The sequence below is a fragment of the Erythrolamprus reginae genome, chromosome 3, assembly GCF_031021105.1.
Source record: "Erythrolamprus reginae isolate rEryReg1 chromosome 3, rEryReg1.hap1, whole genome shotgun sequence".
In the NCBI taxonomy this organism is placed as follows: domain Eukaryota; kingdom Metazoa; phylum Chordata; class Lepidosauria; order Squamata; family Dipsadidae; genus Erythrolamprus; species Erythrolamprus reginae.
This window is the reverse complement of record NC_091952.1, coordinates 71,176,387-71,199,747: the sequence shown is the minus strand read 5'-3', so window position 1 is coordinate 71,199,747 and position 23,361 is coordinate 71,176,387. Positions and strand designations below refer to the sequence as shown.

At 36.6% G+C, this 23,361-nt stretch overlaps 1 protein-coding gene across 5 annotated transcripts in view; it reads right to left on the bottom strand.

Annotated features, from left to right (window-relative positions):
- The window catches only part of MAST2 (microtubule associated serine/threonine kinase 2), a 175,337-nt gene that overhangs the window by 21,132 nt on the left and 130,844 nt on the right, over nt 1-23,361 (bottom strand). For all 5 annotated transcript variants that reach the window (XM_070745794.1, XM_070745793.1, XM_070745798.1 and 2 more), the window contains 11 exons: nt 20,843-20,944; nt 17,556-17,688; nt 15,037-15,104; nt 13,456-13,541; nt 9,110-9,318; nt 8,163-8,301; nt 6,433-6,565; nt 5,905-6,070; nt 2,880-2,981; nt 2,067-2,189; nt 1,339-1,448 (listed from right to left, as the gene is read on the bottom strand). In XM_070745794.1, coding sequence (XP_070601895.1) covers nt 1,339-1,448; nt 2,067-2,189; nt 2,880-2,981; nt 5,905-6,070; nt 6,433-6,565; nt 8,163-8,301; nt 9,110-9,318; nt 13,456-13,541; nt 15,037-15,104; nt 17,556-17,688; nt 20,843-20,944 — 1,371 coding nt within the window. The remainder of the gene's footprint in view (nt 1-1,338; nt 1,449-2,066; nt 2,190-2,879; nt 2,982-5,904; nt 6,071-6,432; nt 6,566-8,162; nt 8,302-9,109; nt 9,319-13,455; nt 13,542-15,036; nt 15,105-17,555; nt 17,689-20,842; nt 20,945-23,361) is intronic.

Genomic DNA, 23,361 nt, shown 5'->3' with positions numbered 1-23,361 from the left:
GAATCTGATTTGCATATCAAACTGATGAAAATATCATTATAAAAAATTCACAACATCACAGGGTAGTTATTAATAAATTATCTGGCCCAATTGTCAGACAAGACTTTCAAATGAGCCTTCCATGCCACCCACTTTGAATACAGTATTATTCTTCAAAGTGTAAAATATAAGCATGCCAACATCTCATCCCCTAAAGATACTGGTTTAGTTTGCATTTTATTCTCTTTGCTCCCTCACAAAACTCCTTTCCAGTTTATATCAACCTTAATTTTGTTACAATATTCCTTAAGTTTGTAAAGTATCTGCCAGGGATGAAATGCTTCCAGTTAGCTCGTGCCTGTCAATCGCTGGAGAGCCAGTCTCAAAGGGAGTGCGAGGCGCCGTCCACCCGACCGGGGGCTGCCATTTGGGTTCTTTTACCCTTTGTGCATATGCAAAACATTATGTAAGTGCAGAGGGTAAAAGAACCCAAATGGCGGCATCCGGGCGGGTAGGCAGAACCTCGCACTCCCTTCGCAACCGGCTCTCCGACAACTGACAGGCACAAGCGAGCCAGGAGCATTTCCCAGGAGCATTAATATATGCATACATGCATACATATATATATATATTAACAAAAAAATAGTGTTTGTGTGCATGTGTAAATAAATAAGTAACTTCAGTTACATCTGCAGTTTCTAATTATGATCAAATTGTATACTGCTTAAATTGCTGAATGTAAGGAATACTTACTAAATAGAATTTCAAAATTTATGTTCCATGAACAAGTGACTCATGTGCCTTCTATGTCATCAAATACATGTTTAGAATCTTTTTTATGATAGCCTGACCTCAGTGTTCAATTTCTATTTTAAGACTGCTGAAAGCCCACCTTTGCAAAGATACAACATCACCAAGATTTAAAATATTCCATGGCACCCTTGTGAATTTGATGCAATGCTCCAACGCACAATCATGGACAGTTTGGGAACTGTCAATGGGGCATATAGCAAACTAACTTGTGACACCAGTCCTTTTTATAAAGAACCCTCTATTCAGTAGTGGGTTCTAAAACCCATAGCTACCAGTTTGCGTGCACACTTGCATGCAAGCGCAATGCTTCTGCGCATTCGCAAAGCATCCCAGGTGGCTGGGCGGAGCCTCCCCGGTGGCTGGGCAGAGCCTCCCACTGCTGCTGCTTCCAGTTCACAGAACTGGGCCAAGCAACCCATCACTGCCTCTATTGTACATATTGATGACCTATTTTTGCAAAGTTGAGCTTCCAGCATACTATAGAGAGTTTTTCAAATTGTTTTCATCAAAATTTTCAAAACCCATTTATTCAGCAACACCTCCTACCTTGCTAAATCTGGGTGAACATGAAGAAAACTGTCTAATTTTCATATGATCATCATCATTTGTGTCTTCCTCTTCCTCAGAATCTAAGTGTTGATATCGCTCAGTACGAGCTGCAAACAAGAAAACAGACTTGAGCTCGAGTATTTGCACAAGGAGAAAGCCTACCATATGAATATTTTTCTGCACTTAGAAGAAGCAAATGTAGAGCAGAAAGGCATAGGTGGCTGCTGTAGTATGTCATGAGCATGCCAGGGTGTGGCTGCTGTGGAGTGTGGGAGGATGCACAGACACGCAGGCATGTGCCATGGGTACAAGCTGGCACACACTACAGAGTATAAGATCTTGGGGAGAAGTACAAGATCCTCAGGAGAAAAATCAGCAGGGGTTGGGTAGGAGCCAATTACAGAAATTATTTGAAGCTTTCCCTGCCTGCTTTCCCCTTGACTTGCTTGTGGGAAGCTGGCAGGTAAGGTTCCAAATGGTGATCATGTGATCAAAAGGATTCTGGCAGGAGAGGTTCCAAATGGTGGTCATGTGACTACAGGATGCTGCAACCATTGTTAAGTGTAAGCCAATTGCCAAGCACCCGGATCATGATGTTGGGAAGGCCAGAACTTCAAGGACTAGTTGTAAATACCACTCATTTAGTGCTTTCTTATATTTATTATATTTATGAAAACATAAGCAAAATGCTAAAATAATTATAATCTCTGATCATTTTTCCTTACTGTCAAAATAACTAGTATCATCTTCTGACTCTAATTGTGGAATAAATTCTGCTTTTTGCCGTAGTAATCCATTCCAGTCTAAGTCTTTGAAGAACCTGTGTTGTTTCACTTCAAAAGCACTACCTGTAATGACAATTATGAATAGTTTTTCATATAGTAGCAAGTACAGTTCATCTAAAATCAGAACTCAGTAGACCTGTTACACTAACTTTCTTTTCCAAATAATGAGAGGAGATGAATTGGTGATGTTGTTTTAGCTCTTTGTGATGACAACCATAAATTCAAACACATCTGAATTACTTAACCATCATCAAGGAAGGAATAAGGGGATCATTGCATGCAAATATATGCATTTTTAAACTGTAAGTTAGTCATTTATACAGTTTTGGTTATTATGAGGAATGAGAATCCACGTTCAACCTCATAAACCTCTAACAAAGCAGAATGCAAAATGTTTTAATATTGTTCCTGATGGAAGTATATGGAACACTGAAAAGACATTCTGAGACCTATGTCAGCAGATACATTTTTAAAGAACTGTTTCTTTATTGGCCAATATTAGTCTCTACTAAAACAAAATAAACTTTGTTCCAATATCCACCAATGCAGTAATTGAACTAAGTTAGAAAGCGGTAAGCAACAAGCACTAAGGTTGCATATGCAATTATATTTTTGTACTGTGGAACTATTTATACTTTGGGGGCTATTTCAATTTAAATGGCATCTAAATGGCACCTAACCTAATATAAAAAAGTAGGAAAAAGTAAATAATTTACATGTCATTCTAAAATCATTTTGATAAATATGAAGCACCTGTTCCCAGTCTTTCCAAAGGGTTTTGCCGTAGGAGTTTACCAATTAAGTCCTGGGCATCTAGCGGTAAAGCTTCATCTCCTTCTGGCCAGACAATTTCATCTGCAGAAATCATATTGACAGGATTAGACTCTACACAGGAGTCTATGCATAGGATAGTGTGTTCATGTCTCCATGTCAGCCCCCCCCACCCCCCGGCTACCAATAGCATTCTTCAGTTAGACGTGTCTGAGGGATCAGACCATTGGGTCAAAATGATGAAAGCCAGATTGTGCTTTCATTCTTTTCATATGTTTATGAAACGTCATGACACACATAAAAGGGGAGCAGATTGGAACAGCACAACACTACTTTCATCTCCAGCCCTCCTGACAACTCTGCTTTCAATGTCAAGAGAATCTCTTAATGAGAGATGTACCAGACGATATGCACAAGCAAATTAGTGTGATATTATGAAAGGCATTCTCAGGTACACATGAAATAATTATGTATTCTTTCAACCACAGCTCGATTAAATGCATGTTTATAACGTTAAATATATTACATATAAGTCAGGGACAGATTGCCATTACCGCTGCTACCTGTGCGCTGTGCACGCAGCTTCAGTTGTCTTGCGTGCACGCACGTCCCCAGCATGGTTTTGCTCCTGCACATGCGCAGGAAACAAAAAACGCACTGAAATCTCTCTCACGTGCATTCCCTCGCAAGATTTTGCTTCTGCACATGTGCACAAAGTAAAAATATGAAAAATCGAAGAAAAGAGATGGCAGCGCCCATAGGACTGAGACCGGAGCAGTCGTGTGCAAATTGTGAGATCTGGCGGCCACTACCGATGTGCAGGCCGCTACCGCACCGATAGCAGCCCACTACTGATATAAATAGATAAAATAATTGGTTCAAGGACAATCAATAATCGGAAAAGGCATGCCTGAAAGGAACAGTTTAGATCCTCTCTCTGGGACAAAAAGGGCGGGGAATGCATTGCTGCTTTATTTTATTTTGTGCCTTCAAGCCAATGTTGAATCTTGGCAACTGCCTGGACATAAGGGAAACCTGGCAGGGAAGATTTCAGAAGTAGTTTGCTATTATTTCCTTCAGAGAGAGAGAGGGAGAGAAGGTGAGGTGGGGGTCTAACCCAAGGTCACTCAGCTGCCTTTGTGCCCAAAACTAAAACTCAAGGTCTCCAAGTTTCTAGACTAGTGATGTAATCCTATACCAAGCTGGCTTTCACTGCTGCTTTAAGAGTGATGTTAAGTCTAAATCTTAAATTCCATAAAGCAGCAGCATCATTTTTCAGACTCATGGAAATCTGAATGTACTGCAATGTTTTTGTTTTTGTTTTAGTGTATGGCATGTGTTAGCCTGGGATCACTGAGGTGGCTGGCTACCTCTGAGAAAGGAATTTTTTCAGGCAGTGTCATCTTACCTACGGCACACCTGAATGCCAGTAGGCAATCAAGGGTGGCTCCTTTCCTGTCCCTACGTGGTTTTCAGTTTTCGTGGCTGGGATACCTTTGTTGATAAGGACTAGTTTCCAGATGTCTGGTAGGTGGGAGATAGAAAAACACCCCCACAATATGAATAAACGTGATGATACCTTCCGCCTACCAGACATCTGGAAACTAGTCCTTATCAACAAACATATCCCAACCACAAAAACTGAAACCAGACCCAGAACAACACAGGACACCACCACCAATCACCCTCACCAGACCCAAACCCACATCCACCCTACAGACCAAATATAACCACCACCCAGAAGTCAAAGCAGTGCCTCCAACTGCCGCACCCCCCCACTGACACGCACACAAAGCAAACTGACATATAGCATAAACACATGACCAGACCACAAACTCGCAACCAAACCAAGACCCAGGATGTTACACCACATACATTACAAAACAGCTGACTAGTCTGCAGACTCCATCTACTCAGGATATCACCCCTAATCCACAAACGTCAACTAATCAGCACACATCAATTGCATCAATTACTCAAGGTATTACGCCACCAACTAATCAAGAAGTTTCAACACAGCTTGCAATAACTCAGCCAGCACTCCACCAGTATTTATAGAGGGAAGGCAGCTCAGACCACACTTTGCTCGCCCTAGCACAAAGCCAAAAGCACCAGCCTGAAGATGATGAGTGAGACCTCGTTGAAACATCACCAGGAATCTCTGAAATTTACACAGGAAGAAACTTGAATATGCCAAGACCTTCATATATAAATATATATATTAGATAACCACACACACGTTATTCTACAGTCTTCTTATAATATTTAGCATCTTGAATCCTACTCTCTATGAATGCAGTTCCACTCACAGTACAGGAATTTCTTGCCTCTCCCTTCCAAATGTTGCTAAACGTGGGAAGAATTCAAAAACCATAAAATATAATCCATAGGCCAACAGCAGAAACTAATAAAAAATTGGGAATACCCTTTTGGATCAGAGATAATAAAAACTGTATAACATTGCCCATTAAAATCACTATTTGTGCCATTTAAAAACATACAATACTTATATATATCAGTGAAGCAGGTCTTTGGTATGTTCTGTTTTACTATTGCTGACATGAGTGAATAGCCAAATTATATTGTAGGTGAAGTCTCGAGTGTAATTGGCTCATCTTCTGTGATTTCATGGATGACTTTGCAAATTTCAGGTTAGATAGTTGACAAATGAAGAACAGAAGCAAAACTTTTAGTTTCCAAATGAAATGTATTGCATCTCTTGCTTTGCTTGCACCAACTTAGTTGATGTATGACATTTGCTTTTTTTAATGTTGATTTTATTGTATTGCAGGGGGAGTTACCTTGAGGATTGAAGGAGACAGTATCCATTTTCCAAAATCAGGTAAGCTAACTAAATAATGATACTAAATTCAATTCACTTCAATTTATTAGATTTGTATGCCGCCCCTCTCCGAAGCCAATACTAATATTGCCTTGTTTAATTACATGATTTTAAGCAATTTATCAATTTCAAGACATTTAATACTTATAAAAGTTGGACACCTACCGCTGATAACTTGCCCAAATAACTCTTCTGTGGTGTCTCCAAAAAAAGGAACACAGCCAACTAGAAATTCATACAAGATTATTCCCATGGCCCACCAGTCCACAGGCTTTCCATAACCTTGTCGCAATATTACTTCAGGCGCAATGTATTCTGGAGTCCCACATACCTGAAAAGAAAATTGTTAAATGTTAAAATGTAGAAAATCTCTAGTGAAGAAAATCAAACAATAAAATTATAATGTAAATAGTGTTTAAACAATGTGGAACGGGTGCATTATTCATTACAAAAAAGTAAATATTTTAAATTAAATACTTGTCCAAAATCGTTTGAGATTTGATTAATTTAAATCTGTCCAAACTGAACAGAATTTTTCATTGCTATACTTAAAGGAGTTAAAACTTCAATTTTACTGCACTGTTTCTGGGTCAAGGTATAAAACCCATGTTGAAAATATTTGCTTTAGGCAGTTTTTAAAAATTAATATATGCAGATATGCATAGTAATTTCAAAACTGTAGTTTTGGCTTACTTGCTTATCCAAGAATTCTCTGGTATCTTTCTCAATATGACCTTCGTACAGATTAGTTGTCAAACTCATTAAGCCAATTTTGGAGAGGCCAAAATCAGTCAATTTGACGTGACCCATTGAGGTTATGAGCAGACTGAAAAAGGGGAATACAGATTAGTATTATAATGCCATTTATGAACATTTAATCATGCCACAATACCATGCTATTATTTGTCCACACCCTCTAACAAATATTACACAGGCTGTCCTCGACATATGACCACAACTGAGGCTAAAAATTCTGTTGCTAATCAAGGCATGTTGTTAAGTGAGATTTGCCCCATTTTACGAGCTTTTTGCTACATTTGTTAAGAGAATCACTCAAGTTCTTAAGTGATTTGTGTAGTTGTTAAGTGAATCTAGCTTCCCCCATTGACTTTGCTTGTTGGAAGCTGGCTGGAAAGTTACAAAGGTGATCACGTGACCCTGAGACTGTGTGGGACAGTGCAACTCTCATAAATATATGTCAGGTGCCCAAATTTGGATCACATGAGCATAGGGATATTGCAATGGTCCAAAGTGTGAAAATTGGTTATAAGTCTCCCCCCCCCAATACTATTGAAAACCACTAAATGAATGGTTATAAGTCGAGAACTACCTATAACTTTAAAATCTCATTACTCTAGAAAATATCTAACATAAAAAGATACTGAAAATCTTAAAGGATTATTTCAATGCAATAAACATTTAGTAACATTTGACATATGTATTTCTATGCGTTTTGCATACCAGTTATTATGAAACCATCTATGCTACTTGCCTTCCATGGCAATTAAGCTTAGAAAGCCCTCATTGGACTGTAGCAGCAATTTAGGTAGAAGTAACTACAAAAATTCCTATTCAACTGTGCCTCCAATCAGGAAGCTCCGCCCACGCCACTCTGCCTCCTTGTTGATGGCATATTTCAACAAGAAAGAAACAACACAGAAACTAGACAGAAACAAACAAAAATGAAAGAAAGCCAGAATTATCTCTGTCCTAGCCCAAGTTTGGTTTTGGCCCCGGTTACTGGCAATTCTATTGCCATTTACTATCAGCACATGGTCTATGAGGTTAATATTTTCACCAGAATATAAAAATCAGGGTCTAATTTGAGTCAGATTTGAATACTTTTATATACAGACACTGAATTGGATCCAAACCTAGTAATGCTTTTAAACAAATTAATTTAAATCAATGCTCTTGAATTGATTTCTGGTACTGCATCCATGTACATTTTTTGCCAGTATTACAGGACTGAATTTTCATTGCTTTCTTCCAGAAAGTTTAATTTCTTACTAGTTTAAATTCTTACTAATTTAAATTCTATCTTTGTTCTTTGTTTTACAGTTTCATACATTAAAGGTCTGAGGCAAGTACATGTGTATAAAATGATAAAATTATAGCCCTGTTCACCTTGCACTTTTTACTAGGTATTAAATGTAGTGTCCTTGTAGAAGGACAATCAAAGCTTTCCTATTGTTGAAATGCCTCACTTTAAATTTAGGACATAATTAATGAAATAATAGTTATTCAATAAATTTTATTGAAATAATCACAATCTGATATTTGTCAAGAAGCAACTGAAGAATAAATATTGTAATGAAAGGTTGCCCTTCCAGAGGAGAAAAATAGTACAAGTTGTTGCTACAGATATTTTTAGAATGAACAGCTGCAACTGCAAGTACCAACATGAGAATTCAAAAGCATACTTGTCAGGTTTTAGATCACGGTGGACAATTCCATAATTGTGGAGGTATTCTAACGCCAGTACAGTTTCTGCAAAATACATTCTTGCCATATCCACAGGCAATGCTCCAATGTTCTTCAAAAGAGTTGCACAATCCCCTCCTAGATCACAATAAAAATATAATTTCTGTGTTCACTATGGGACTATACAAGGCTGACAGTATATTATGTTATATACAGTATATTCCTATCTGTGTCTAATCAAAAGAAAAAGTAACTCTAGACTAGGAATTTTGAATCTTATTTTATTGGACTGAATGTTTGTCCAATATTTTCTCCAATACATTATCTTTAAAATAATAGATCAATTTCTAGATTCATTCTCAATAGGTGCACATAGTTTAATTAAATTAAATTAATTTGACTTCTATGCTGCCCAATCCCAATGGATTGGTAATATTACATTAATATATGAAAGGAGCAAAAATATAAGTTATTTCCACATACTCTGCCATACAATGCTAAAAGATAATGATAGAATGATAGGAGGAAGACCATGGAAATGTGAGGCAGATAGGAATATAATTTGGTGATGAATTAGGAAAAATCAATGGGAAATATTTGGTGCCTGTTTCCTCTTCTGGATCAATTAGCTCATTCCACATCCAGCTATATTGCTTTGGCTGCTGTTGATAAATACCAACTCCATTGTTAAGATCTCTTGCATTCAGAATAAAGTGATGGACAAATATGCAGACTTGGCATATATTACCGAAATATGTGGAACAGAGCAAGTTTTATAGCACAATATATTCATTCTATCTTGAAAGATATGAAACAAATCCTAGATTGAGAAAATAATGAAAGTACCCTAATTTCTAAGTGAACCATCATATTTAACCTCTCGCCTCCTAATGTAAACCATTGTGATTAATACATTTACTATAATGTCTAGGTAAATTCTAGATACCTTCCACATACTCCATGACCATGCAAAGATGCCGCTTGGTTTCAAAGGAACAAAACATGCTGACAACAAAAGGATTTTCTGCAAAAGTTAGGATATCCCTCTCCACAAAAGCTTGCTGAATCTGGTTCCTCAAAATAAGGTTCTGCTTATTAATCTTCTTCATTGCAAAACGTTGACGCGTACTCCGGTGGCGCACCAAGAACACTGCACTATAGTAAGACATGAACAATATGTTATATACAAAATGAGAAAGAATACATCTAAAGTTTCACCTGTTTCATCAGTTCATAAAGCTAGAGACAACTCACAAAATGGACAGAATTAAGTAGCACCAAGAAATTTGTCTTTGTTCTCCAGGCTCTCTACTTCAATTTTAAAGTTAATTCTTTATAGTAAAGGATAGAATTTTATATGGGATCATGAATGAAAGCAGAAACTAAGAAAGAACAAAAGACTCTTAGAAATAAATCTATTTACCAAATTAGCATTATGACATTTGAAGTACTGAATCTGTTTCGTTCATATGTAACTTTTGCTTCTATTATAACTTCTACAGTAGTACCTCTAGATACGAGCTGCTCCACATGCGAATATTCCAAGTTACGAGCCACGACAGGAGCGAAATTTCTGTTCGACACCCGAGCTCAAATTCGGGATACGAGCCGAGCTTCCACTAGGTGGCGCAAGAATCCTTGCTTCTGGTTATCTCCGCAGGGAAAAACAAAGGCTAATGGCATTCCTTCGAGATACGAGTTGATCAACATACAAGCTCGGTTCTGGAACAAATTAAACTCATATCTAGAGGTACTACTGTATAGTCAAATATTATTTTTATTTTTATCAACTCCCTGTGTATTAAGATTTTTTATGCCTTTTTGTTTGAATCAGTATCCCTCCGGGGAAAAAATGGCTACTTTTCTTTCTTTGAAAGAAACTTTCAGGTCGATATATGCAGCTATTTAATCCAAAAGAGAAAGGGTACTGCTGAAAGACCTATCAGTGCCTCTGTCAGCTGAGAGGTACACTCAGATCTTTCCAAAGCATCTTGTCTGCTTCATATCTGAATAAGCTGCACGTTCATATTTATTAGGGATTTGCAAAATATTCTGCATATAAATGATTCTCTACACAGAACAGTTATTTTGGGATGGTGTCAGCCTGAGTCAAAACATTTTCTAGATATGGTCCTGCTGCTATCAGTTTAGGCTCAACATGTGTTGGAACTTAGTGGGGAAATAGCAGGAACGGAAGAAGCAACTAGTATATCTAGAGAGCCACTCTGAAGCTAACTAATTATAGAGATTGACAAGTGAGTTACAAAGGAAAAATTTACAGCTTGACAATTGGACTCATTGATGGACTGGTGAATCTGCTTGATCAGGGGATAACTGGTGTGCAAGGATTTACTTGCCCTGTGCCTTAGAGGCAGTCTCCAGATCTTAATTCCATTTCTATTTTTTTCCACTTGTAGTTTTAATTTTGATCCAAGATACTGTATTGACAAGAGCTTTAATCAGATGTAAAAAAAAGAATGAATGAAAAAGAGATTCAGCCATCTTTTGAGTTTAAATATACCTTTCCCCCCAAATCAAGATAACTGGCTTATTGCGGGGTTTCCTTCAATGAGTTCTGTGACCACACACTGCTACTGAATGTATTGCAACTTGCAAGGAATGTGAGCCATATACATTCAAGAAGGTCCTTTCTTTTTATACTTTAACAAGAGATTTACTCATAGGGCTTCTCTTCCCTCCCATCTCCAGTTTAGGGTTCACTCATTACACTATCTAAACCATGTTGCTTCCTTATAAAAACTTCACTGAATAAACCAAGGCTTAAGAGCTAAGCTACTGGGGGGGGGGGGGGGGGGGTATGATCAATATTTAGTGATCAACGTAAGGCTTTAAGGAGGCTTAATTTTAGCACTATGCCTAGCCTTCTAGAGACAGCAATGGTGCAATGTAATGGCCTCATGGTGACTCAGGAGCATTTCCCCTTCATAGAATGAATGGGAGTTGGCATTTCAGGAAACCATCCAAGCCATTTCTCTTGTTAGGAACATAGGAATAGAAATAACAACCAGAGGAGGAGGAGCAACTGTTGCCTCCTAAATGTTAGCACAGTGCTTGGTGGTTCTGGTGACCTAGATGTAACAGCTGAACTCTGCCTATGACCAAAGAGGACATGCCACAGACATGATATGCAAGGCACTTGTCTGCAAAGGAAGTGGGCAGTTGCAGCAAGTTGATATTTTGCCATGACAGAACTACCCAAAGGAGTGAGATCTGCATGATAATTCTATGACATATTTAAATTCCTCTACTTCCTACAGCTCCCTTTGGGGAAAAGGAACAATAGCTGATTAGAATCAGCTTGCTACTAGTAAGATGTTGATTAGTGATGAGGACTACCCAGGCGGACAGAGTGGTCTAAAGGCATCAGGCACGACATATGCTGCCGTACAAAAAATGTCTCTGAGGGATCAGCAATTCAATCTGGTGCAGAATGCCAGTTTCTGACTGCTGTGATTACTAATATGAAACTTTCGGCAGGCAAATTATACCTTCCCTATAGTTGGGATTGTGAACAGCAGCACACCTCAGCATTTACTTCCACTTCATCTTGGATATTTGAGCCGCCTGACATGGACTAGGCACTTCTTACATTGCACTCACTGCCACACTGGTATGTGGGAAGGTCTTTGCTACTACACTTCTGTCAGTTCTCATGTTAATTGTGTACAATGTTTTCTGCCTGGAGGTGGCCAGCACCAGGTAGCCTCAGCTGTCAGTGAGAGGAATGTTGTTATATACGATTCCTTCCACTTGGGTGTAAAGGGTGTTTGTGAGTGATATAGGGGAAGGTTTGGTAGAGAAGGTTTGCCTATTTGCGGATGACTCTAAAGTGTGCAATAGAGTTGATATTCCTGGAGGGGTCTGCAATATGGTAAATGATTTAGCTTTACTAGATAATTGGTCAAAGCAATGGAAACTGCAGTTTAATGTTTCCAAATGTAAAATAATGCACTTGGGGAAAAGGAACCCTCAATCTGAGTATTACATTGGCAGTTCTGTGTTAGCAAAAACTTCAGAAGAGAAGGATTTAAGGGTAGTGATTTCTGACAGGCTCAAAATGGGTGAGCAGTGTGGTCGGGCAGTAGGAAAAGCAAGTAGGATGCTTGGCTGCATAGCTAGAGGTGTAACAAGCAGGAGGAGGGAGATTGTGATCCCCTTATATAGAGCGCTGGTGAGACCACATTTGGAATACTGTGTTCAGTTCTGGAGACCTCACCTACAAAAAGATATTGACAAAATTGAACGGGTCCAAAGATGGGCTACAAGAATGGTGGAAGGTCTTAAGCATAAAGCGTATCAGGAAAGACTTAATGAACTCAATCTGTATAGTCTGGAGGACAGAAGAAAAAGGGGGGACATGATCGAAACATTTAAATATGTTAAAGGGTTAAATAAGGTTCAGGAGGGAAGTGTTTTTAATAGGAAAGTGAACACAAGAACAAGGGGACACAATCTGAAGTTAGTTGGGGGAAAGATCAAAAGCAACGTGAGAAAATATTATTTCACTAAAAGAGTAGTAGATCCTTGGAACAAACTTCCAGCAGACGTGGTTGGTAAATGCAGAGTAACTGAATTTAAACATGCCTGGGATAAACATATATCCATTGTAAGATAAAATACAGGAAATAGTATAAGGGCAGACTAGATGGACCATGAGGTCTTTTTCTGCCATCAGTCTTCTATGTTTCTATGTTTCTACTCACATTGTGAAATAAGGGAGAAATCCATCCCTCTAGTGGAGGGATGAACTCTCCATCCTACATTAATTATATTTGTGTGGAAACTTGCATTGATGCATTATGGTTTTATTATTAAATGGATTGCTGCTGAACACATGAAATCCACACATGGAACTGTGACTCTAGAAGGATAGGGCTCATTTCCACCCCTTTTGTAATAATTGAGCAAGATTACTGTAGTACTTCCCAATAATGGTATGTTTCTCTCTAAAACAGCAGAGTGGGGGAGGCAGGGCACACTAATTTTCTCATCCTGTTATCCTCCTCCAAGGTTTTAGCAGAACCCTCACAGGAACCAGCCTTATCCTACTGCTGAGCTATCACAAATTTCAAGGGAGGGAAGCATTTTAAAGTTAGAAAAAAGCCTAGAGTTTTATTCCTATAATTTGTAAAAACAAATGGCATATACAATATCTTCTGCAGCAATTTTAAAATATTAATATACAAATCCTGGCATTCTCACATCATTAACCTATTTTTTTAAAATCTCATTTAAAAAAAAACAAATGCAAGCATAACTTATTAGACTTACCCATATGCCCCATTACTGATCAATTTAATAGTTTCAAACTCCTCTTCTGATGGTGTTTTCTTGGATTGAATAGTTACTCCCCGATTCTGAAAATAGCAAAAAAAATAGCTTTCATTCCACTTTTAATCTATAACAATAGATAACTGATATTAATCACCAACTCGATTCTTTTTTGGAAGTATAAATGAATAGAAATGTTATGATTTCATTGTGCTGCTAAAGCTACTTGTGAGTTTTCTACTACCCTGCTAATTTCCATAATAAAATTGGAAGGAGCTTGAACCGAACAACCTGAGTAAGTAAACAGAGTGCTTAGTGAAATAAGGACTGGCCTCCTTATTGGTACGAGCCCTCCTGGTTGGTACGAGCTGTGATGGAATAAACAAGGGACTGGATCTCAGTTCTCATGAATGCCTCTTTGCAAGAGGAGCTAATACAATCATTCTTCAAAAAGGCACAGATAACTCTATTCCTTAAAGAAATAGGCTGAGAGTCAATCTAAGCAAAATTAAATGACTGTTGATTCAGAAGTCAACAGAATCCAGAACAATAACAACTTTAGTGTTAAATGAGGTCACCCTACAAAAAAAGATATGGTGTGTGTGTGTGTATGTGTGTGTCAACCAGAGTAATTTCTCAAAATTCCAACCTAACATGGTTTTATTATCAGCCGTGGGGGCACAGTGGTTACAATGCAATATTGCAGGCCAATTCTGCTGGCTGACAGTAGTTTGATCTTCACCAGCTCAAGGTTGACTTAGTCTGCCATCCTTCTGAGGTCAGTTAAATGAGGACCCGGGTTGTGGGGAACAATATGCTGATTCTGTAAAGCACTTAGAGCAAGGTATCAAACTCGCAGTCTGCGGGCCAGATGCGTCATGTGCTGGCCCTGCCCCACCCAGTTTAACGATGGGAGAAAAGTTCTGATATGTCACGTGATACTAATGTGATGATGTGAGTTTGACACCGCTGCTGTAAATCACTATGAAGTGATACACAAGTCTAAGTGTGATTGCTATTTATCAAACAGAAATATGGCTGCTCTAACAAATTTAATTTTATAAATATTCCCAATTGTAATACTTAATTTTATTCAACAGAGAACTTATTGTGGATATAGAAAGTCTGCACACCCGTTAAAGTACCAGGTTTTTGAGATGCCCCCCCCAAAAGAAAATCAGACCAAGATAAATGACCAGAATTTTTCCATCTTTGTCCAATCTAATGAAAAAACAAATTGGAATCTTTAGGGAGAAAAAATAAAAATAAAAAACTAGAATAATGTGTCTGTATAAGTGTTCACACCCTCCTATAAGTAGGGATGTGGCTGTGTATGTTATACTAGCCTGCATTTTATAACAGTTTACATGTTATAGTAAAGGTGGAAAACATTCTGAAGTGCCTTATCTTGGTCTGATATTTTTACACTCACAAACCTGCCATTTTAACAGGGGTATGTAGAGAGTCTAGATCCACTGTAATTATCATTAGAAAAAAATGTACAATGTGGACAATTTATATTTTGCTAATGTCAGTGCAGAAACATTTTTGTATTATGGAACGGAGATGTTAAATCACTACCTTTCCTTCTGCAGAATCATCTGTCTCTGGAGTATCTGGGCTATCACAACTATTCAGCTGGGCCATTTCTGGGAAGGAAGGAAAAATGTGCTTTTTAGATGTAATAGTATACAATCATTGGTATTCAAAGAATAATACACCTACTCCCTTATCTCATTTGCAGTCCTTCCTGCACAGCCTTTTTTTTGCGAGGGGGGGGGCTTTGAGTCAGCCTCAACACCTGGCAATTGCTGAACAATTCCCTACTGTTTTCTTGACAGCATTTTCAAAAGTAGTTTGCCATTGCCTGCCTTCTTCCTTGGCCTGAGAAACACTATGCAAATACATCTCCTTAGTATTGGTAAAGTTATTCTGAATAGTAATATATAGGACAGATTCTATATTCTCTCATAAAACTTTTTTATTATTTAAAATTGTTTAAAAGCTGAGGTGGCGCAGTGGGAAGAGTGCAGCACTAAAGCTGACTGCTAGATCTGCAGGTCAGCAGTTCAAATCTCACCACCGGTTGACTCAACCTTCCATCCTTCCGAGGTGGGTAAAATGAGGACCTGGATTGTGGAGGGAATATGCGGACTCTGTTTTTTAAAAAGTGTGATTGCTAACATGTTGTAAGCCGCCCTGAGTCTAAGGAGGGCGGCATTAAAAAATTGAATGAATGAATGAATGAATGAATGAATGAATGAATGAATGAACGAACGAACGAATGAAAGAACAAACAAACAACAAACAAACAAATAAAATAAGTGAGATGGCTATAATGTTCATTTTGGAAAAATCAAGAGTCCTCTATAGCTTTTTGTATGTTACATGTTTTTCCCTTTCTGTTTTTTTTTTTTAATTTCAAATTTATTTCAGTCTATGAATCATATGAAGCCTCAGCAAAATTCCAAGACAAAAATGAAAAATACCAAATACTATCTGTCATCTTCAGTACAAATTATTGTACTCTGACGGTACATTTTGCAAAGCCCTTTCTCCTATAAAAAGCTAATCTATCCTTTCACTGTTGTGCAATATTTTTTTTAAAAAAGTCCGCAACATGTAAATTTCTATTTAATGCAGAAGATATATATCAATGAAAGATATGATATGCATGGCCACTTCACACCCAAAATTAAGTGGGCTAATTCTAGAATTGAGCAATCAGGAATATAATAGCACAGTGTTTCCCAACCTCGGTGGCTTTAAGGACGTCAACTTTCAGAATTCTGGGAGTTCAAAGCCGTTCGTCTTAAAGTGGTTGAGAATGAGAAAAGTTGGCATACAGTGTTCTTTTAGGAAAGGAACTTGAAGTCCAATGGAGCCATCCCCCATATGAAGACAATGATAGGGATGGTAATTTTTTTTCTTCCCATTTCACTTACTGTGTGGGAGGGATTCATTGCAAATGCAGGGGAAACAGAAGACCCATCCTTTCCAACCTATAGGACCACCTTTTTGTTGAGTTCTGCTTTGTGCAATTTGGAGTGTGCAATATGTATTATTATGTGCTATAATATATCATTAAAGCAGTGTTTCTCAAATAGTAGGGCGAATCTCCCTGTGGGGACACGGAGCAATGCCAGTGGGGGCACGTGACTCTGGGGAACGTGCATTTTTTGCCACAGAGTGCACGGATTTTTTTCACCGAACAATAGCACACAGCACAGAGTAGGAGATATGAATTGCATATAACAAGCCCTTAAGAGGCACCATGGAAAAATATTTAACAGGGATGGAAAAAAAGGAGGAGAGAGACGGAGATAATGAGACAAACGTAAGTCTCCCAAAAGCTAAGACGAGGAAATATGACAAAGGAAGCATATGTAGCGCTTGGCTTCACCGTGACTACTGTGGGAAACGAAGAAAGACTGGTATGTTTACTGTGTCTAAAAATGTTGGCAGTGGACAGCATGAAGCCAAATAAATTAAGACATCACTTAAACACATTACAGTAATACCTCGTCTTATGAACCTAATTGGTTCCCGGGGGAGGTTCGTAAGGCGAAAAGTTCGTAAGACGAAACATTGTTTCCCATAGGAAACAATGTAAAATGAATTAATGCGTGCAACAAACCCCCCCCCCCCCCCACAAAAAACCGCCGCCGCCCGGCTGTCATCTTTTGAAACAGCCGGGGGGCTTCTCGGCGGCCTCCCAAATGCCGAACCCAGAAGTTCAGGTTTGGCGTTCGGGTTCAGGAGGAGCGCTGATAAGCCGCTTGAGTTTTTTCAGCAAAAGCGTGCTGAATATTGCAAACAATTGTCCCAGCAGAGAGTTGGAGGGGGGTGCAAAATGTTTACTTCTTCTGGGGGGGGGGGCAGAAAATAATTGAGAAACACTGCATTAAAGTAATAATTAAAATGTATAAAATGCACTATATAAATGTAATAGGACACCGTAATACTTACAGACATTCTTAACAATTGATGTGTTCATTAGATTGTATGTGCTCGTTAATGTTTGTGAGAATGACTAAGATGCTTTGTGATAGCCTACTCTTTTCTGATTCATTATAGTTCTAAGAATACAATGCTCTCACCCTCCAGGGGATCCCTGATAAGGCCCAGCTGGCATATAATATAACGAGGGATGTCACATTTAATTCCTCCCCCTTCTTTGGCATGGCCTTCAGCAGCCTCTAGCAGATGGTAGAACTCTTCAGGATCAAACTCCTAAAGCAAAAAGAGGCAGAAAGAGAATATTTAATCCGATTTCAAAAAACAAATGCTTGTAACTCTAGGTATAATTTATTTTAAGAAAGATGAAAATAAAATGCATAGTTTAACTAAACATTTCTGTGAGTTTGTAAGTCCAAATTGAAACCTGAATTAAAGTTTTTGACACAACTCAGTATTGCTCTCAGGGCATAGCTGTGTTTTGGAAAAATATAAAACAGTAGATAAAAGATGATTCAGAATATTACTAAAACTTCTCATGAAGGCACCATAAGGGCAACGAAAGATTAGACAACATAATTATGGAAAACATTTTTCTTATTTCTTTAAAGAAAATTATTTTTCTTATTTTATTTAGTCTTACCACTCTGCAGAGAGATGATTTTGCACTGCATAAGTAATGGAACAGATATGCAAAATATCATACCCTGCCTACTAAAATAGCTGGTTCATCAGCCAGGTCAAGAAGAGTCATTTGGCTGAGCTAGAAAGGCACACAACTGAAACCAATCTCAATGATTAATCTAAAAGTATTATGGGAAGTGAAAAAAATAGCCATATATGGAGCAAGAGAGCACATTACATGCAGTGTAATACTCCAATTTGTTTTGTAAAGTACTTGTTCTATATAATTTACAGAAAGGAGAAGAAATACAAAGCTACAGAAAATCAGAAAAATCTCTGATCTAAATTGGACAACCATTCACTGTATTCTATGTAATAAGAGTATAAAAAAGATGGAGATGGCTGATAGATTAATTATAGATTCCACCTACCTTCCCTTGCTCAGCTTATTCCCCCCCCCATCCTTTAGATTTATAGTTGAAAATATATATTTTATAGTGTTTTGCTCTTACTATATTCATACTGTTAAAAATGCTTTATTCTTTTTAACACTGTAAGCTGCCCAGAGTCACCTTGTGGTTGAAATTCAACAAAGAAAATAAAAATGTATTGCTATTATTTAAAATAAAAATGTATTGTTATTATCGAATGCATCAAACAGTTTAAATATCACTAGAACTTGAACATTTCCTGAAGTCACATAAATAATCTTAATACTTACATAATAGTACTTAGATAATAATTTTTAGTACTTATGCTACAGTACTAAAAAAGCAGTGACTTGAAAATTACAATGTAACTGCATTAAGCTGCTCTGTTTGGAGGCATTCCAGGCTGCATTATATTATTATTTTGGCATTCAGCCACTTGGCAGATAACGCTTGATCAGAGGGAAAGGATAATCCTTTTTTATTTTTTTTAAAAGTCATATGTAATTGTAATTACATTTTGAATTTTTCATTCTACATTGTAAGAAGGATCTCTTTTATAAAACAATATTTTGAAATAATCAGGTAAGGGCATTAAAACGTTCGCCTCTCCGTCAGCAGTGCACAAAAACAAGAAAAATGAAACCATATGATCTTTATTATTATAGGAAATCAACAGTAATAACAGGAGCAAGCCAATGACTGGTTAAATGAATAAATTTGGCACATGATGCAATAAGCTGAATTACAAAAAACATTAAGTAAAATTCAAATAGTACTGACACAGCTAAATGTATATTTTGCAGTCCTGACACATCATTTGACAGACTGTCACAACCAACTTCATGTTATCACTGTTAAATTTCAGCCTGTATCTCCTTCCATTTTTCATTTTGAAACAATTTTCAGGCTAATTAACATCTTTCCACATCTCAGTTAGTGATATATGCATGTAACTAAAAATAGTCACTTCAGCACAGACTTGCAAAGAGAGTAATATAAGCAAGTAAGCATTCCTTTTAATAAGCATAATTATAAGCAGAGAATCATACTGACCTACTTTTAATTTAAATATGCTCTCAAATTTATACTTTCATATAAGAATTTTTGAAGGCGTCCATGTAATATGCATACACATTCAGTCACACTTTGTAGAATTCCTGAAGCTTTTATTGATATATAGTTTACCATGTATCTTTTTTAAAATGCTCCAGTAAAATCAAAACTCAGTTCATTATCAGATGAAACAGATTAATTATGATAAATTCTTAATTTATTTACCTACAGTAAAAAAAACCATACATATAATTTAAATAATTAGGCTTTTGGGTTTGTCTATTTTTTAAATCTTCCATATAGCTCAGCAATTGATTTTTCAAAAATGATTTGAAATATACATTAATGATCAAGTATTCAAAGAGGGGAAAAATCTACATCAGAAGAGTAATAACTCTGCCTGCAGTCCCATAAGTTTCAAATAGATAAAATAACTTTCAGTTCAAATATTACAAAGTTATCTAGGGAATTTAAGGCCTAAAGGTTTTTGTAGAAGTGGATATATAATGCTATAGCTCCCCTACGCATGGAATACTGCATAAATATATAAGATTGAAATCATTTATTAATTGGATATACAGGTACTAGACTAAGAATAATAAGATCCAAGTTCAAATTCTTATTTAGCTATTAAATTTAGAGGGTGACTTTGAGCTAGTCATGATTTCATAGCTGAACCTATTTTATGGAGTTACCAAGACAACAAAATACAAAATGTGAGAGAACTGTATGTGGCAATTTGAGCTTCCGGAGGAAGTCAGAGGTCGAGGATGATTTTGTGTTCAAAATCCAAGACCTATGATTCCCATGGAATTGAAATTTGGCTACGTTTCTAAAACATTAAATGACAAAAAGTTATAATTGAATTATAATTGAAGCATTCTATGAATACAAAATGTCATAATGCCTACAGTATATAAGTCACAATCAGAATAGATTGATCCTAATCCCAAAATTTACATGACACTATTTTTCAAACTGAACAATAGCTGCAATATCACAGTATAAACTCTGAGAATAGTGTACACATTTATTTATCAAGCAGTAAAACAACACAGAATTATGTTCCTTGATTTATAATCACTGCTATAATCTGTGTGAAATGACAATTAAGAAGTGGTAAGATCTATTTATTAGAAACCAAATGCAGCAGAAACAAGTCATTATTAATAAAACAACAGCTCTTTTAGTAGAACAGTCTTTAGCTGTCTGATTTATGTAATCTGTTTGGAAATCTTTTTGTTACACTCAATACTGGACTGCTGAGCGCAAATGTAGATTTTATTATCTTATAAAGCCCCTTAAAACTTTTGTGTGCTTACCAGACATTCAAGCAACCTCGCTGGCCGTGCAATGATGATCATCAACTTTTTTACCAGTTGGGTAACAAATGCCACCTCTGAACTTTCTGAACGTTCGTGAGCCTAAGGAAAAGAATGTCACATTACAATATGTACACAGAATGGATCCTACATACAGTATTTCCCCTCTGAAGTGAGCATTAGTGATTTACTGTAATTATAGCTAAAGCACAACACAACCACAATTAACATTATTCATGTTATGTATTAGGAGAATCTTAAAAATAACATCAACTCGCACGCAGTATTGTAGAATCATTTTTATAACATTCACTGGAAACCTAGATTTCTTTTCCCGCAATTCATTATATATGAAACTCTTTTCAGTGCTCTGTTATTACTTTTAAAAAGCTTCATGAAGAACATGAAAATGACTACAATTTTTTTTATAAAAAGCAGTTTGTCATGATAAATAATAATAAGAAATTGTATTCAAAGACCAACATTTTTGGTAAGGTGTTTACTTGCTCACCTGTTTTACTTTATCATTTCAAAGTAATGAAGAGCAGCAATAAAATTAATAGTACTAAGAAACATTGCAAAATAGTAAAGAACTATTTTAATAGAACATTAACCACATAATTTGGTTTATGGTTTTGTTAGGTTTAGGTTTTATATCTAAAGACAATTTCCTTAAAATGTACATTCAATAAATAGTTTTGAACATGTCACAGGAATGCTTTATAGAGTTCCTAGCTGGTGTAATATACAGGTTTTTTCAATGTAAGATAATAGATATATATAGATTTTGCAATTGCCTTCACACAGAAGAAAACTTAATATCCTACCTGAATTATCTTCATTTGGAACTTATAAAAAGTAAACTGACATTCAAATAACTTTAACTTTTCTTTCCATTTATCAAGCATATTAATATTTTGGAAGAAACATCGTTTTTGACATTGAAAAATATTACCACTGAGAAAAAGCTGTTCTCAGAAAGTTAGATTATGTGCCATCAAGTCATTTTCATTTCCTAGTAACCACATATTCTCCATAATGATGCATCCCTAATTGCTAATTTTAAATCTCTTAATGGTGTACTTGTTGCCGCTGTAACTGAGTCTATCCATTTTGGTGGTACTCATCCTTTTCTTTTTCCTTTCACCTTTCCCTACATTAGAAACTTTTTTGGTGTTCTGGTCCTGGCATAACGTGTCTGAAGAATGATAATTTGAGCTTGGTCAGGAGAGAACTATGGAATGATCTGATCAATAATCTTTTGGTTTGTTTTCTTGTTTGCTACTGCATTCTCAGGGATCATCGTTGGCATCAAAGTTTAGAGGCATCAATATCTTTCTTATCCTGCTCCTTTAAAATGCAACTTTCATTTCCATAGAGTATCACGGGAATACCTAGCAAAATTCTGATCTTTATAGGTATAGAGATACCGTGACATTTGAATATCTTATTCAAGGCCTTCTTAGCTTCTCTATCAAGTGCTACTCTGCAACATATTTGTTGACAGTTTATTTCCTTACTCTTGATGGCTGACCTTAGAAAGCAGAAGCTATCCATCATATTTTTTTCTACAAAATCTGGATATTAAACAAGGTAACTTTAAACATTACTATAAAACAGTACTATCAAAAGTTTTATTGCTTTTTTAAAGGGTTTTTAAATTATTATTCTATTTTATATTGAGGAAAAAATCAAGAAAACCCATGTTATATATTTAAAACATTAATATCTAGCTACATGAAAAATAATTGAATACTGCAGAAAAACAGTAATAAAGCACAACTTCTAGCTGCCATTCATCCAAAATAACTGAGCTATAGTTTCAGGACATTTAATAATATCGCTATGATTTGTTTTAATTCCTCACGAAATTGGTCTGGATTTCAAATATTTTACTAAAAATATATCCTACTTTTCCTGCATCTTGAAGGTATTGGTAATATGCCAAACAGGTGTCTGCCATTTGCTTCAACATAATGCATGCTACCCAATTAGTACTTCCCAAGACTATATATTTGCCTGAGGTTGTTAGTCACATTACAGATCCCACCCAACTTCACTTTGGAAAGAGTGGAGAAAAAGAATTATTCTAGCTGCTGCCAATTTCAATGATATTCTAGAGGCAGAAATAGGTAAATTATAAAATTATTCCCTTATGTAAAAGACTCATCTGTCGCTAATAGTACTCACTGGGGCATGAAATTACAATCGCTCTTCTCCCTAAAAACAGTGATATTCCAATCACAACTTTCTCACTGAGATAATACTCTGATGCTATCTAATGCACCTGAATTCTAGAAATAAGAATTGATATTTCCAGGTTAAAAACCTTTTAAGAATCAATAGTTATAATCAGGATTTCTAGTTAAGTAGAAACTAGTCATATGAAGGCTAAGAGGGGAAAAAGCCAAAGAAACTGAAGATATTTTTTCCTCCCCAAGTTCTCTTTTTTAAGCAAACATTTTGGAAAGTTGTTAAAGAAACTCTCCAGCCAAATAATTTCTTTAAAAATTAATGGA